The sequence below is a fragment of the Elephas maximus genome, chromosome 5, assembly GCF_024166365.1.
Source record: "Elephas maximus indicus isolate mEleMax1 chromosome 5, mEleMax1 primary haplotype, whole genome shotgun sequence".
NCBI classification, from domain to species: Eukaryota; Metazoa; Chordata; class Mammalia; order Proboscidea; family Elephantidae; genus Elephas; species Elephas maximus.
In genome coordinates this window covers 120,855,347-120,872,280 of record NC_064823.1, presented here as the reverse complement: position 1 = coordinate 120,872,280, position 16,934 = coordinate 120,855,347, and the positions used below count along the sequence as shown (strand labels likewise).

General features: G+C 40.5%; 1 protein-coding gene across 3 annotated transcripts in view; it reads right to left on the bottom strand.

The window, feature by feature from the left end:
- The window catches only part of PDS5A (PDS5 cohesin associated factor A), a 166,836-nt gene extending 151,383 nt beyond the window's left edge, over positions 1 to 15,453 (bottom strand). For 2 of the 3 annotated variants that reach the window (XM_049886936.1, XM_049886938.1), the window contains exons 1-2: positions 15,014 to 15,453; positions 13,983 to 14,160 (exon numbers count right to left, since the gene is read on the bottom strand). In XM_049886936.1, coding sequence (XP_049742893.1) covers positions 13,983 to 14,120 — 138 coding nt within the window. In that variant the 5' untranslated portion in view covers positions 14,121 to 14,160; positions 15,014 to 15,453. Of the gene's footprint in view, positions 1 to 13,982; positions 14,161 to 14,806; positions 14,942 to 15,013 lie in introns of those variants that run through there. The other variant, XM_049886937.1, reaches the window with a different exon arrangement.
- Between the last annotated feature and the right edge of the window lie 1,481 nt (positions 15,454 to 16,934).

Below are 16,934 nucleotides of genomic sequence, written 5' to 3'. Positions count from 1 at the left end.
TGAGATTCTCAGTGCAGTTTTTTCTGCATCAGAATCACCTGAGGGGCTTATCTGAAAATGCAGAAAACTTAAAAAAAAAAAGAGAGGCAGAAAACAAAGCCCATTCCTGAACTACTAAACTGGTTTCGCAAAGCGGGGGGAAAAGGAGGAGGTCACCAAGCATCTGATTCGTAACAAAAGTATAAGGTGATTTTTAAGAACTGTAAACGACTGAGCACCACTAATCTAGATTACGATATGATCATCATCTTCAGGATTTAAAATCTTCTGCATGGCACAGAGAGTTCCACTTTGGCCAAAAAAAAATAAAAGTCAAAATCAGGAATGTTAAGAGGAAGAAAACAGATCTTAGATTAAAAAAAAATAAAAATAAACACACAAATAATAAACATTTGGGATTTACCATGCTAAAAAATGTATAGGAAAGATGTATAGAACAATCGGTAACAGAAGTGGACTACAGCTCAAAATACCTGAGAAAATATCAATTAAAGAGAGGCTAAGAACTAAGGATAGTGGAACATTATCTCAAAGAGATATAAAAACAATTTCATTTTATTATTGCCTAATTTTTACCATTTTATTCAAAGTTAATTAGGTATATGCCAAGAAGATACATGTTCTAAATAGCTTCTCACAGAAGCAAACAAAATAGTCTCTCTGTAGATAGACACTGACTCAATCCTTGTGAATCTTATGGAAATAATTTTATTCGATGATTTTCTTTTTGCAGATAAGCAATTCATTTCTACTTATTTTGTAGTGGCTACATGAACGATACTCAACTCAACAACCATTTGAAATTACAGGACAGAACCTAACACTCTTTTCAAGCATTAAACTTAGCAAAATAATTTGGCATCAAATCATTCCTAATGTTTATTTAGAACTCCCACCACAGAAATTCTAGGAAATCCTTTGGAAAAGCCAAACTCACATTATAAGTAAGTAATCTAGTACATAAAAAACTACCAATGACTTAAAAAATAACTTTGTGTTTTCAGTGAAAGTTAACTCAGCAAATTAGGCTCCCATTTAGCAATTTCTACACAATTGGGTCACCAACATTGGTTACATTTTACACAGTGTGTCAACATTCTCTTTATTTCCGTTCTGGTTGTTCCATTTCCAGTAATCTAGTTTCCCTGGCCCCTTGCCTTCACATCTTTGCTTTAGAGTAGGTGTTGACTGGTCTCACACAGATGACTTTTTCAAGTAGCACAGCACTCATAGCTGATATTGTTTATGAGCCAACCTGTTATTTAGCTAAAAGATGACCTCATGGGATACTATGGTTCAAGGTTTAAAGAGTATCTCAGGGTGATAGTCTCAGGGAGTCCTCCAGTCTCAACTGGACTAGTATATATGGACTTTTTTAAGAATCTGAGTTCTGTTTCACATTTTGCTCCCATTCTGTCAGGTTCCATCTATTGCATTCCTGATCCAAATGGTCAGTAGTGGTAGCCAGGCACCATCTAGTTCTTTTGGTCTCAGAGTACATGATGTCATGGTTCGCATAGACTATTAGTCCTATGGACTAGTTTCTTCTGAGTCTTTGGTTTCCTTTACTGTCTTTTGCTCTGGACAGATAGAAACCAATAGTTGTATGTTACATGGCCGTTCGCAAGCTTTTAAGATTTCAGACACTACTCACCAAACTAGGGTGTAGAACGTAAACTTTATGGACTCTATTATGCCAATTGACTGAGTCATCCCATAAGATTATGGTCTTAAGCCTCAGACCCCATAAACCAATCCCACAAGGTGTTTAATTAAGTATCCGTGTTTGTGACCCCATATGCTTTATTGTAGATATGAAGATATATGGATGCATCATCGAAGCAGCAGACAAGGAATCAAACAACATATTGCATTGGGCAAATCTGCTGCAAAAGACCTCTTTAAAGCATTAAAAAGGAAAAATGTCACCTTGAAGACTAAGACACGCCTGACCCAAACCATGGAATTTTTAATCACCTCACATGCATGCCATAGCTGGACTATGAATAAGGAAGACCAAAGAAAAATTGATCCATTTGAATCAGGGTGTTGGTGAAAGATAACAAACATGCCATGGACTGCCAGAAGAACAAACAAACCTGTCTTGGAACAAGTACAGCCAGAATGCTCCTTAGAAATGAGGATGGCAAGACTTTGTCTTTTGTACTTTGAACATATTATCAGGAGGGACTAGTCCCTGGAGAGGGTCAGCGAAAAAGAGGAAGGCCCTCAACGCGACAGACTGACAAGAGTGGCTGCAACAATGGGCTCAAATGTAGCAATGATCGTGAGGATGGCGCAGGACCACATAGTGTTTCGTTCACAGGGTGACTGAGTTGGAACCTACTCAACAGCACCTAACAACATGGATGCATACACTTACACACATATACGTATATACACATCTGCATATAGATACATCTATACATGCTCCCCTATATATGCATATACATACTTATACACTTGTATACATACATATATAACCATCTGTCTACACTCTTATTTAATTGTTGGTACACAGTTGTATATGTCCTAGCATTTATAAAAACATCCTTTTTTCTTGGGTACTTCTTGTTGTTCTTGTTATTAGTGCCATTGAGTGGATTCCAGCTCATAGCAACCCTATGCACAACAGAACGAAACACTGCCCAGTCCTGTGCCATCCTCACAAACCCTGTTATGCCTGAGCCCATCATTGTAGCCATTGTGTTAATCCATCTCGTTGAGGGTCTTCCTCTTTTTTGCTGACTCTCTACCAAGCATGATGTCCTTCTCCAGGGACTGATCCCTCCTGATAACATGTTCAAAGTATGTGAGACGCAGTCTCGCCATCCTTGCTTCTAAGGAACATTCTGGTCATACTTCTTCCAAGACAGATTTATTCATTCTTTTGGCAGTCCTCGGGATATTCAATATTCTTTGCCGACACCACAATTCAAAGGTGTCAATTCTTCTTCGGTCTTCTTAGTGACATAATTTACCTTGGTCAAGCTGCATACCCTTCACCCACAGTAAGTGTTATATTTCCCATCCTCCAATAACAAGTGTCTACTATCTGAAGAGTGATGCCTACCACCCAATCTATCCCTGGTGACCACCAGTGAACACTGGTTTCAGAATGTATACCTATTCTTGTCTTTTTATAATAGTGAGATCATAAAGCATTTGTCCTTTTGTGATTGACTTATTTCACTCAGCATAATGTCCTCCAGTTTCTTACATGTTATATTTTAAGAATTCATCATTATTCTTTATGGCTGTATAATATTCCACTGTATGTATGCACCACATTTTTTTTATCCATTCACTGATGGACACTTCGGTTATTCTGATCTTTTTGCTATTGTAACTAGTGCAGCAATAAACACAGATTGTGCATTTATGTCTGCTTTGTGTCTTTAGTATTAGATCTCTAGGGTATATACCTAGCAATGGGATGCTATTTCTATTTCTAGTTTTTTTTTTTTTTTTTGAGAAAGTGCCATACCATTTCGCATGGTGGTTATGCCATTTTACAACCCCACTAGCAGTGGATAAGAGTTCCAATCTCTCCATAAACACTCCAGCATTTGTTATTTTGTTATTTTTTTTAAATCAGTGTCGTTTTTGCAGAAGTAAGATGGAATTTCATTGAGTTTTAATTTGCATCTCTCTATTTTTTTAATGTCTAAAATGAAGGAGCCCTAGTGTTGGTGTGGTTAAGCAGTCAGCTGCTAACTGAAAGGTCAGCAGTTTGAACCCACTAGCCACTCCACAGGAGAAAGATATGGCCATCTGCTCCCATAAAAATTACACCCTTGGAAACCCTATGGGGCAGTTCTATTCTGTCTCCTATAGGGTCACTACAAGTCAGAATCGACTCAACTGCAAAACGTCTTAAAGACTAATGATCACGAGAATCTGCTCATTCGTTTGTTAGCAATTTGAATGTCCTCTTTGATGAAGTGTATTTATTGATGACTTTTTTAAACAAATTTTTTATTCAACCACAGCCTTCACACCTAGTGTCATATGACAAAATTCTCAGCAACTTACAGATTTATTCAGGCAGCATCAACTAAAAACGGACACTATCTGGTCTAGATATGATATATAAAGATACAAAACCCATTGCCATTGAGTCTATTCCGACTCAGCAACCCTATGGGACAGAGGAGGACTGCCCCACAGGGTTTCCAAGGAATGGCTGGTGGATTCAAAATGCCCAAGTGATGTTTTCATTTGATTAGCAGCCGAAATCTTAACCACTGAACCACCAGGGTTCCAAGAGGATACAAAGACTCTAGAAATTGGCCACAAAGAAAAGACGGTATTCATATGCATAAGAAACGGATCACTTAGCTTTTTCAATCCTCCAAAACCATGACTTAGCAGACATGACTCTTCAGCCCAAAAGCTTTGAGATTTTTTTCAAATTCAATTCCTTTCTTTGACATTCAGGAACTAAAAGAATTTCAAAGGTATCTTCTTTTTTCTGTCAACTGCTCTCTTTTAGGATCCTTTAGCTCCAGCAAAACTGTTGGTTGTATCTTCTTTAAACACACCATGCATGCTTCCACTTCTCAGTCTTTGTTTCTGGTATTTATCTGTTTGGAATGTTCTACCACACACTGCCTACCTAAATCTGAATTTCTGAACCCCATCCCATTTGTCACCTTTGCTATAAAAAATTTTCTTGACTATCAAAATTCTTAGTGACTTTTTCTTCCAAAGTAGCAGCTACAACTAGCAAAAAAAGATCAGACTTACTGGTCTGACAGAGACTGGGAAACCCCAAGAGTATGGCCACCAGACACCCCTTTAATTCAGTACTGAAGTCACTCCTGAGGTTCCTCCTTCAGCCAAAGATTAGACAGGCCCATAAAACAAACACTAATACACATATATGAGACTAAATGGGCACAGCAGCCCAGCGTCAAGGACAAGAAGGAAGGAGGGGACAGGAAAGCCGGATGAATAGAAATGGGGACCCCAAGGTCAAGAAGGGGAAAATGTTGATATGTCACAGGGTTAGCAACCAATGTCACAAAACAATATGTGTATTAACTGCTTAATGAGAAACTAATTTGCTCTGTAAACTTTCATCTAAAGCACAGTAAGAAAAAAAAAAAGTAGTAACAATTCCTAATTTTAAAAAAACTCGTTAAGAAAAATAAAAAGTACTTACTTGGGTTGACTAGGAAGTGATTTTTTTTAAATCTAAATATAACGATATATACATATTTTTTTCAAAATTGCTATGAGTCCAACAGTTAGCTCATTTTGAGCATTTTTTGAATTCTGATGTCCTGTATTCTGGAGATGTATTCACTACATAAAGTTAAAGAATAACATGACATGAAAAACAAACAAAAAACAAAGTAACAGCTACAATCCTATCACATAATTGGCACTTGTTATAATAAATTATGATACGATAATCACAAATATTCTTCACCTAAGCAGAAATTCATCCCAGTGCTATTCCTAGTATAAACCCAGTTTCCCCTAATGGATCAATGCTATTTAAAGGGTTTCTTTACCAGCACCAATCACAGTGCCTCTCACAGTGGTAGGAAGTTTTAAATATTTAATCTTAATAATTTTATAAGATTAAAAAAACAATACATACATTACGACAGTTGCCAACATTTCTTTAATATTACATAACATACAAAAAGCCACGAATGAGGGACGCTATACCTAGGCACACCTGTAACTGTGTGGATGCACATCAGCTGAAAAGCTGTACTTTACTGTAAAAGATCAAATGCCAACTGCAACAGCAAGGCATTTAGTAAATTCTTTCATTGTGTTTATGCTCAGCTTTCCATTGGAAGAGGTCACCTAGAAGCTTCTTGATTTGACTTATCTTCAGCAAATAAAAACATGTTAGACTTTTATATACTGTACAAATTCCACTCATTTTATCTTTTTGAACCAGGAAATCCATGTGCCAACAACCTCAGTCAAAGTAGTGTTTTACTCAACTTTAAAAATAGAAGCTAATAGTAGCAAAATTCATTAATGTCCTTAAGTTAAACCTATTCTACTGTGAACATCGATCAGTTTTTTCCTTGGACATTTAAAGAAATATTATGTCTAATATTAGGAAAATAAATCGTGGCATTACAGTTCTACATGCCAATGTCACTTATTTCATATATGATTTTTAATAAGCCTTCACCTAATTTTTATTTAGAGGTCTTGAATTACAATCTAAGTGAGGCCTTTTGATTTCAAGATCTCTGTTACTAATATTCCATCCCTATCCTCACCCAATCCTGATTTCTTCAAAGTAAAAAGAGCATCCCTCAATTCCCTTTGTGTTTTAAAAGACTCTAAATAGACTTCTTACCTTTCCGAACCTCAATGTGACACATCTAATCATTCTCATGTGGTACTTGTTGCCAGGAGGCAATAAAATGGCTTCTTTGTAACATATTAATTTGCCGATTTGACTGTTCATTTAAAAGCAAGCATCACTTGACAATACATTATTGAAAGGCCGGAAAAAACAGACACTCTTATGTGTTGCTGGTAGAAGTGCAACCTCCATAAAGGGAAATTTGACCATCTTTAATAAAACTGCTTCCAAGTTTACCCTTGATCTAAAAATTCCACTTCAAGGAATTTATCTTTGAGATACACCTCCATAAACACAAAACAACATGTGAACAATAAGGTTATTTTCTTAGCATTTTTGTAAAGCAAATTATTGGAAACAACCTAAAATCCAACAGAGAGAGACAAATAAACCATGGCGCAGCTACACATGGAATACTGTAATACCATGAAAAAGAGTAAGATCTCCATGAACAGACACGGAATAATTTCCAAGATACACTGTTAACTAAAAAACTAAGGTACAAAAGAGTACACATACTAGTCTATCTTCTGGCCAAGTAAGAAGAAAGGTAACATAGAAAAGATAAATCAGTAACTAATGAAAATGATTATCTATGGTAACCTAAAAAAGTAGTTACGTAAAAATGGAGTGAAAGAATAAGGATGGGAGTAAAACTTTTCCAAAGTATAAGTTTTTAAATAGTTCTGATTTTTGAACCACATAAAATTAAGTAAAAAGAATGAAAAGCATAATCCCTAAAATTCAATACAAACAGTAATAGACAACTGTACATAAAATCGATAACCACTCCGAAAAAAAAAATTCAAATTCAAGTAACTAACAAGCAGTATTTTATACACCCTTACTGGGGCAAAAGGAAACGCAAAGAAATCTTATAAGGTGTACTTGTATAGTAATGCTGAAATATTTTGTGCTCATTGTAGGGTAGTGCAAATAAATAAATTTATTGATGTTATGGGAAACCAGGATTTTCACTGTAGGAGAAGGAGGACACAAACATGGGATGAAGAAAGCTCAGGAAGAATTCTGCGGTGCTAAAATTTAAGCAGAGGTATCAGAATGAATTCGAGATTTGGAAAAAAACATTTTCCTACCTCTGTATACCCTTTGGGGCAGTTCTACTCTGTCCTATAGGGTCGCTATGACTCGGAATTGACTCGATGGCAATAAATATAGTGAAAAAGGAGCCCAGGTGATGCAATGGTTAAGAATGGTTAAGCACTTGGCTGCTAACCAAAAGGCAGGCAATTCGAACTCATCAGCGGCTCTATGGAAAAAAAAAAAAAAAGCCTGGCAATCTGTTCCCATAAATCTTTCAGCCCAGGAAACCCTATGGGGCAATTCTACTCTGTACTATGGAGTTGCTATGAGTCAGAATCTAGTTGACGGCACAACGACAATATATTGAAAAAGCCTGAAGAAACTGCATCCTAGAAGCAATGTGAACACACGATGCCCACATCTTGGTTTATAAACACCACTCTCTACAAAAAGCAAACAGGGCTCCTGGAAAAAAAAAAAGCCTACCCAAACCTCGAGCAGGGAAGCACAAGGTGAACATCTTGTTGTACCAGAAAGCGTAAGAAGTGCTCAAAGACTCATATAAACCTGTTGCCATCAAGTCAATTCCAACTCACAGCGGTCCTATAAGACAAAGCAGAACTGCACCATAGGGTTTCCAAGGGGCAGGTGGTAGATGTGAACTGTCAACCTTTTAGTTAGCGGCCATCACTCTTAACCACTACACCACCAGGACTCCAATGACTCATATAGACATGTCAAAAGACTCATATAGACACCAGAGCCAGCATGCTCAACCTGGGACAATCTGAGTCTCAAAAGGAGTAACGACAGTAACGGGTTATAATCCACGGTAATAAAAAAAGAATCGAGTAATGCTTTAAAAAAAATATAGGGGTGGGCTCTTCTTTACAGAAGAATGCCAGTAAACAAATGCAGAAAGAATGGCAGAATCAGAAAACAGCATTTTGTAACCACCTAAGTAATACGAATTGGAATCGACTCGATGGCAGTGGGTTTTAAGCAATAACTGATTCAAGCAAAAGTCAAAATCATCAACAAAATGTTAAAACAAGTAAAAAATTGTTAGGAAACAAGTTATTCTCACAAACTATCACCTCAAGCATTACTTACTAATAGTAAAGAAGAAAAGTTCCCTTTAAAACAGAGTTGTTAGACTTTAAGCAAGTGATCAAACTTAGCATAACCAAAAGGACAAAATTCATCGTATATACCTCCTGATATGATGCAAGGGGAAGCAGATAACACCCATGTAGTATACTTGTATACAACATCTATGTACTACACTTAACCTGACTCTAAGCATGAAGAAATGAGATGAAATCAGTTATAAGACAAATGAAACGGAATTCTTCAAAAATATCATGTCATGAAAAAAAAAACGATAGTACGGGTAGATTAACAGACTAAGGAGACATGGTAAATGCATCTGATCCTTGGCTTGAACGTGGATGGAGGAGAAAAAACTAATTTCAAGGATAGCTAGGGGAATTTCACTGTGGACTGTATAACAGATAATATTACCTTATCAATATTAAATTTCTTGAGTATGATAACGATAATTATAATAAAGGAGAAGAATGTCCTCATTCTAAGAAGATACATGCCAAAGCATTTGGAGGCGAAATGTCATGATGCCTGCAACTAATTCTCAAACGTTCAGTGGGGAAAAGAATGTGTGTGTATCTCTCAATGTATGTGTGTAGACAGAAATATAAAAGCAAAGGTGGCAAAATGTTAACTGGTGAAACCAAGTGACGAAATATGGATGTTAAAGATACCATCTTTTCCACTTTTCTAGAGGTCTGAATTTCAAAATAGAAAGTTGAAAAAAAATCATGATCAGCTAGTAATATTTTCCATGGGGGGTGGATCAAATAATATAAGAAGCAGGATTCCAAGAGCCTATTGTGAGCCTCCCTCTTTCCCATAATTTTTCCCTAACTAGCACTTTAAAAAAGAAAAAAAAATTCTACCTTTTCCTACAATATTGAAAATAAATGTTACAAATCTAGCAAGTTGGCTGCAAATATTTACTGTTGCTTTTGAGATGCATTTTTTCTACGATCTATGAGTACAACTACAAGTCAGTACACTTTGATTTGTATCAAAGAGAGCTCCTGGGGCAGATTAAATATGGCCACAAACTCTTTTCTTCTTCTTCCATTGAGCGGTAGGGTCAATTCTCTCCTTGAGTCTGGTATAGACTATGACTACTTCGACCAAGAGATTAAAGCAGAACTAACATTGCCAATTCCAGATCAAGCTTTAAAAAGACTGGCAACTTCCTCCATGGTATCTTGGAGCCCTGAGCTGACTTATTAAAAGTTCAACTACCCTGGTGGAGACACCATATGGAGAAGCCCTAAGACTACATAATAGGAAGAAGGGGCCCAACTGAGCCCAGCCTTTTACCTGTTCCTATCAAGGTACTAGGTGTTTGAGTTAAGCTGTTGTGGACCCTACACACCAATCTAGCCAGAATTTGGCATTGAAATTACATACTTAATAACATGCAAATTATCATACTATGTGCCAATTAAGCATAAATAAAAATCGTTCCTTAAAGTGAAAGTAATTACAATCAAACCAAGTATTTCTGGGGTCCTTATTGAGGGAGGAAACCCTGGTGGCATAGTAGTCAAGAGGTACAGCTGCTAACCAAAAGGTCAGCAGTTCGAATCCACCAGGTGCTCCTTGGAAACTCTGTGGGGCAGTTCTACTCTGTCCCATAGGGTCGCTATGAGTCGGAATCGACTAGATGGCAACAGGTTTTTTATGGAGGGGAGGAAAGGAAAAGAACTCATGGCCTTCCTGCCCCTAATTTCTTCCTCCCCCTTCCAAACTAAACTTAAATCAAGACCTTCCTCCAAGAAAAACCAAACCAGTTGCCCTTCAGTCTATTCCAACTCATGGCAAACCCATGTGTGTCAAAGTAGAACTGCATTCCATAGTGTTTTCATGCTGTGATCTTTCAGAAACAGAATGCCAGGCCTTTCTTATGAGGTACCTCTGGGTGGCTTTGAACCACCAACCTTTTGGTTAATAGCCAAGTACTTAACCATTTGTGCCACCAGGGACACTTAAAATCAAGCCTACCATACCCTAATTCCTACGCAACTGTCAGACAGGCCATAGTGTAGAAAGCTAAAGGGGTTGGGGGGGTGGGGGATAGCTGGGGAGGGAAAGAATGGCTATTTAACTCAGAGAAAGATTATAGAAAAAAAGCAAACACAGAAGCAGATACATGGTGGTATAAAAATGGGGACATTTTCAGAGCAATAAAACCTTATTCTTTGTTCCTAATACAGGTAGTCCCCGACTTACGATGGGGCTTCACTCTGACGACTCCTTTGTAAGTTGGGTCTGATTAAGTCGAATACCTCATTTTTTTTAGTTTTCATTATTATTGCCTTTTATTATCAGTATCTTTATAAATCACAACAGTGAACAGCTGCATGCGATCATCTGAGAAAGATAACATCAACAAGGTACAAGCTGCAACACTGCATGTAGTAGGTATTACTAATAATAAGATGTACAAAACAAAAACAGATGGTCATAAGTGCAGTTCCTCATAACTGGATTATGTGGTAAGTGGGGGACTACTACCTGTACTTTGCACCAAGGTAGTAAGTACTTTGGTGAGCACGGGCAACATATGTGGGGAATCTGTCTAGGCAGAAATGAACATGGCATGTTCAAGGAAATGACATAATGCCAGTGTGACTGGACAAAACAAAAATATACATTTAATTGTATGTAAAGCAGTTCCCTGGAAACAGAAGCTAAAATTTCTAGTGTACCAAAGTATATTTCAGTTGTTCCAAGGACATATTCTGTGAATTACGTTCTAGGAAGTTTCAAAGCATCACAATTGTTTCTCTTCTGATGTTAAAAAAAAAAAAAAAATGCTGTTCTGTATCTCCTGGTGAAAGATCAAACCAACTCTCGTTGATTCCCTTCTCTTTTCACTTTAGTGTTTTCAACTGTATGATAAAAATCACGTCTTAATTCTACTCTTAGATTCCTTAGAAGAAAACCGCTCTAAGATTCAAAATAACTTTGATGCCACTTGCCCTGGTTCTGCCACTAAGCTGCCCTATCCTGTGACTGATCTTGGTTAATGCTACTTGGCCACTTTGGGCCTTACTTTCATCACAGAAAATCTTAAAATCCTTCTAACACCAAAATTATGTTTCCACGGTAAAAATGCTTATTCTCTTCCTGAAACTGAAGAGAGTGGGCCAAGTATCTTTGGATATCTTTGACCAAGATTTTACTTGCCTTTTAAGCCCTCTTGATACTTCTACAGCATTTGAACATTGTTGCAATGTTACAGTAATAATAACAAACTGCAGAATTTATAAAATTTGCCATAACTAAGATTCTAATAAATAAAAAATAAAATCAAAGTTAAAAAATACATTTAGGTATTGTTAAAATCTGCATTCCCAATGAGACGGTAATACTTGAAACCAGAATCTCTAAAAAGTACAATGTCTGAATAGATTTTCAGCAAAGGAAGGCAGGAGGGAAAAAAAATCCTGAGAATTATGGAGAAAAGCAAAATTTTAGAAGTAAGGCATTCAAATTAGTTAATATGTATGTCAATTTTAACTTCCAAAAGAATTTATACAAAATGGATATACTAACCCAATCCTCATTCTAGGCTTGGCTATATGGTCATTTATAGTTACATATTTCTAAGAAACTATTTTCAAATGGAAAGTGTATACACTCAGAACCCTCTATTTTTCCAGCCAGAATACACACTGCTAAAATTCAAAGTTTCAATACTCTTAATTTGAAAACAACAAAAATTAAAAGGTCCATAAATTTTAACTTAAATCTTCATATTTCATATTTTTTTCCAGCATTTTAAAGCACTGAATATAATCTTAAGAAGCATCATTTATGCAGTTAGATTTATTTTAACGGGAAGAGTGGTGTCCTAGTCCTTCCTATGAGGCAATGAATTGCAAAATCTAATTAGATTAAAAAAAAAAACACTAACAGGAATACTTCAAACATTCATTAAAACACAACACTGTATACATATGTTAGGCACTATACTAAGCTCTAGGAACAAAGGGGAAACGTCATACCCTAAAAATACATTTTGAGGGAACTGCCTTGGGTAGAAACATTGTTAACATTGTTTCTCCCCTCACCTTCCACTAAGTCCAAATGATTCTAACTCTGAAACAGCTCATGAATCATTCCCTCTCTATTCCCACTATTTTATTGTTGTTAGCTGCTGTGGAGTCACTCCCCAACTTGTGGTGACCTCAGGCACAATGAGACTGGATCACTGAAATGGACAGGGCTTTCACTGGCTTATTTTTTGGCAGTAGATTACCAGGCCTTTCTTCCTAGTCTTAGGAAACTCCACTGAAGCCTGTTCACAAACCTTCACGGACAGAACAGTGGCTACACTTGAGGTGCAGGGGTTGTGAACTGAACAAGGGTCTCTGGCATGGAGGGCGCAAATTCTACCACTGAACCACCACTGCTCTCTTCCTATTATCATATGCCTACTATAAAATTTCAACATCTTTCACCTGGACTCCCTGGCTCCATTATTTCCCTACTCCAACCTGGGTCCCAGTTGTGAGAAGCAAAATGTCCTCTGTATTACCAATTTTCCCCTGGGAGACAAAGTCAACCTGGTGAGGAAGTACTGATTAAGGTGATCCATTCACAAAAATGGCATTCATTTTGTAAGACTGCAAACCACAATCTATGTCCATGGCACAGAAAGTAAAAAACTGATCACCATAAGGTTAAAACTTATGACCTTGACCTCAAGCCCACTATGCTGAAACTAGATAAGCTGACTCCCTGTAAAAAGAACCATAATACTGTCTCTTAAAATCTGTTTGAGCATATGGACTTAAATCATTATTTTACTTCAAGCCTGAACTTTAAAAAGTCAGTTATGTTCTGTCAAAGTTTAATTATACTATACACATACTTAAGTTTCTGGATACTAGCAAATAGTTATAATTTTTTTTTTATGTTTTTTACACTTTAATCAGTCCTCTTCAGAAGCTGATGACAATACACACCTTCCTAGGCAAACAATACCATATACACTTAACGTTGCAAACAACTGAACAGCATTCCCATTAAAAAAAACATTTCAAGTAAAAAAACAACTTTAAACATGCATTCTTACGCTTCAAAAACTATAAGATTAAAAAAACCATTCTCCTTTAAATTTCCCACTATGGTTACATCCCTTCCGAACTTATTCAAAGATGTATCCAAGACAGAAAACAGACTTTCACAGAGGTTGAGGAAGAAGGTATCTAAAAAACTTGGTAGGTGAAGCTCTAAAAGCCGGGACATCCATTCATGGTGACCTCATGTGTGCAGAGTAGAACTGCTCCACAGGGTTTTCAAAGCTGGGACCTTTTGGAAGCAGATCGCCAGGCCCGTCTTCCAAGGCGCCTCTGCCAACCTTTTGGCAAACAGTCCAACACTTAACTGTCTGTGCCACCCAGGGACTCCTAAAAAGCCGAGCCTAGCAGTGTAGTAATACCACACGAGAAAAGCACTTCCTGTCAAAGACACAGTAGACTCTTACCTTCAGTCGTTTGATCATTTCGTCGGTGGTGATCTTGTCCGTGATCTCCTTCACCCCTGGAGGGTAGGCGATCTTCCCATCGGCACTCACGACGCCACAGAGGGCAGTGGCAGGCTTGGGCTGCGTAGTGAAGTCCATCCTGGGGGACAACTTTTCTTTCACAGTCCTCTACCGGCCTCTATCGGTCAGAAAACAAAAGTTCAGCGGGAAAGGGGCGACTTTGTAACCTCTTTTTTCATTTCAAAAATCTCTAATCAAGAAAGAGCCCTTCCTCCCGGGAGGCTGGGGCTAGGCGGTTGCCCCGCCAGCCACCCCTCCCTGGGGCTGGTCTCCCCCCGGCCGCCCCGCCGCCCCCACCCGCGCCGGCCCCGGGCCCACGGGGCTCTCCCGACACCAGTCGCCGCGGCCGCGGGAGGCGCCGGGCAGCGCCAGGAGTTTCCCACTGCTCCTTTCACAATGAAATCCTCCCTCCAATCACCAAAGTCCGAACTTTGGCGGCCTCAGGAGGCCGGCGGGGACCCTGAGGCCCCCGCTCGGTCAGAGAGAAGCGCCGAGTCCCCGCCCGGCCGGTCCCTCCGGGGAGAGCGACGCGAGGCCTATAGGGCTCGGCTTAGGCCGCAAAACTAGGGACTCAACCGGCCCTGCTCGCAGCGGCGGCTCCCGGGAACAAAACGCCCTCGCCGGGCCGAGCGTCGGGACCCCCGGCCGTCCCCGCCGCGCTCCCGGCCCTCCCCTGTCCCGCTCCCCCACCCCCGCGGGAGGGGAAAACAAGCCGCCCGCCACCCCCAACCCCACGCCAGGAAGCGGCTGACGCGGCTCCGCACTTCACATTTTGTTCCTTCAACTTCGACCGAGGAGCCCCGGCGGCTGCCCTCGCCCTCAGCCACTCCGGGTCCCCCGGCGCCGCCGAGGCCTTACCGGCACCTCGGGGCAGCCCTGCCGGGCCTCGGACCCGCCGCCCCCCCGCCGTCCCCCTTCCGTCTCCTCCCTCCACTCGCTGAGGGCGGGAGCCGAGCCACCGCTGCCTTTACCTTCTCCTCATGCGGGCGGAAGGTGCATCGAGAACCCGGGCCTCTGTCAGGTGGTTGCGCCGCCGCCCCTCGCCAGGCTGCACACAAAGCGGCTCCGCGGTCCCGCCGCCGCCGCCGCCCGCCCCGGAGCGGCACTGGGGCTGGCGGTGCCGAGGAGGAGCAGCCGCCGCGGGGGGAGACGCGGGCCGAGCGTGCTCTGGGCGGGGAGACACTGCCGCTCTCCGTCTGGGCGAGGAAGAGCAGCTACAGGGGAGGTTCCTCCGGGAGCGTGTGCGCGTGTGTCAGCCCCGGACCCCCACTGCCGGCCTGCCCGCCCCTCGCGCCGGCCGGGGCCGGCGACTCGGACCCGGACACTCCTCGCAGCGGCGCGCGCCCGGCCGAGCGAGCCCCGAGAGCCGGCGCCTCACACACACCGAGCGGTCACGCGAGCGGCACGAGAGCACGCGAGAGCAGCCGTGCGCCGTGCTCCCTCCCCTTCCTCCGCCGGCCCTGCCTCCGCCTCCCTCGGGCCCGAGGCGGCGGCACGCGGGGCGGACAGCGCCGCCACCCGGTTGGCGCCAAGACCTGCCGCTCCGAGAGCCTCCGGGAGGACTGCACCCGAGAGGGCGAGCGGAAGAGGAAGGCGGAGGAGGAACCGGGTGGCGCGAAGCGAACCCCAGTCCCGGCGGTCCTGAGGGGGGCGCGTAGGAGAGCAGAGCTTTACCTTTTGTCGCGGAGATGAGTTCATGACTTTCTGGGGTCTTCCTGAGGGACGTGGACGGAACTGGTAGAAAGACGGCGAATTACTCGGGGAAAATGAACTAATTTCCTCCCCAGGGACAGAAGATCAGCAAACTGAGAGAAAGTTTTGCAACATGGCATAACATGGGCTCTTCATTCCTGTGCCTTTGACAGCTGACTTCGCCACTCCCTCCCCTTTAGATTTTTAAAATTGATATTTTGAAAGCTTCAAAATATGAAAATAGCGTCGAATCTAGTAGTTCTCACAATATTGTCTTTGGGCCACCGGCCTCAAAATCATTTGAGGAGTAGTAGCTTCCTGGGCCTCATAACAACTTTACGGGGATCAAACCCTCTGAGAGTGGAAGACACGAATAACCATTTTGACAAATTAGCTGAGTGGTTCTTGTTAATATACAATTTATTACTTCGTTAATATAAAAAAACTTTATAAACACTCAAATGAGAGTGAATCCTGAGAATTATATATATATATATAATCTTTAAAAAACATGGAGTATTAACCTTTTTTTTCATCCAGAGGAAAACCCAGTGTTTGAGCAATTTAGCGTAAAGAATTTAAGCAGATGAGCCTCAGTAGCATGCACATAATTTCAGAAGACAAAGTTGGAAAAGAATACAATGACAGGAAATAGCATTCAGCTCTTGAAACTGACCACAACCATAGCTTTAAATGGTATTGAGTTATTTTGGATGATTATCCATTTGTCTATCTTTTCCCACATCTTTGATCTTAAAAATACTAATAGTATTGTACCCACTGAATTGTTTTTCAGGTATTAATTACACAAGGCAACAATCATCTTGGAATCTAACACTCCACAGTTGCAGATTTGGTAGAGCTCTGTGTGCAGTCAGTGTTTGTTTTTGGGCAGTTAGAGTAGCAGGTAGAACCCATTTGAGATTGTGTTCTTAAGTGGAACTGCATATTGAGTCCATCAAAAGTTACTCTATTTTTACCATCTCTCCTTGTGGAGTGTCCTTATCCTTTACATTTAAATAACTAGAGTGCCATTTTGCTTTTTCATCCTTACCTCAGTAACTTATTTTTAGTTACAGTTTAGTATATGCCCATAAAATTTAACTTTATACAACTTATTGCTTTTTAAATAAGAACTTCATAGACTCAACATTGTGAAAATGACAATTCTACCCAAAGCTTACAAATACAGTGCAATCC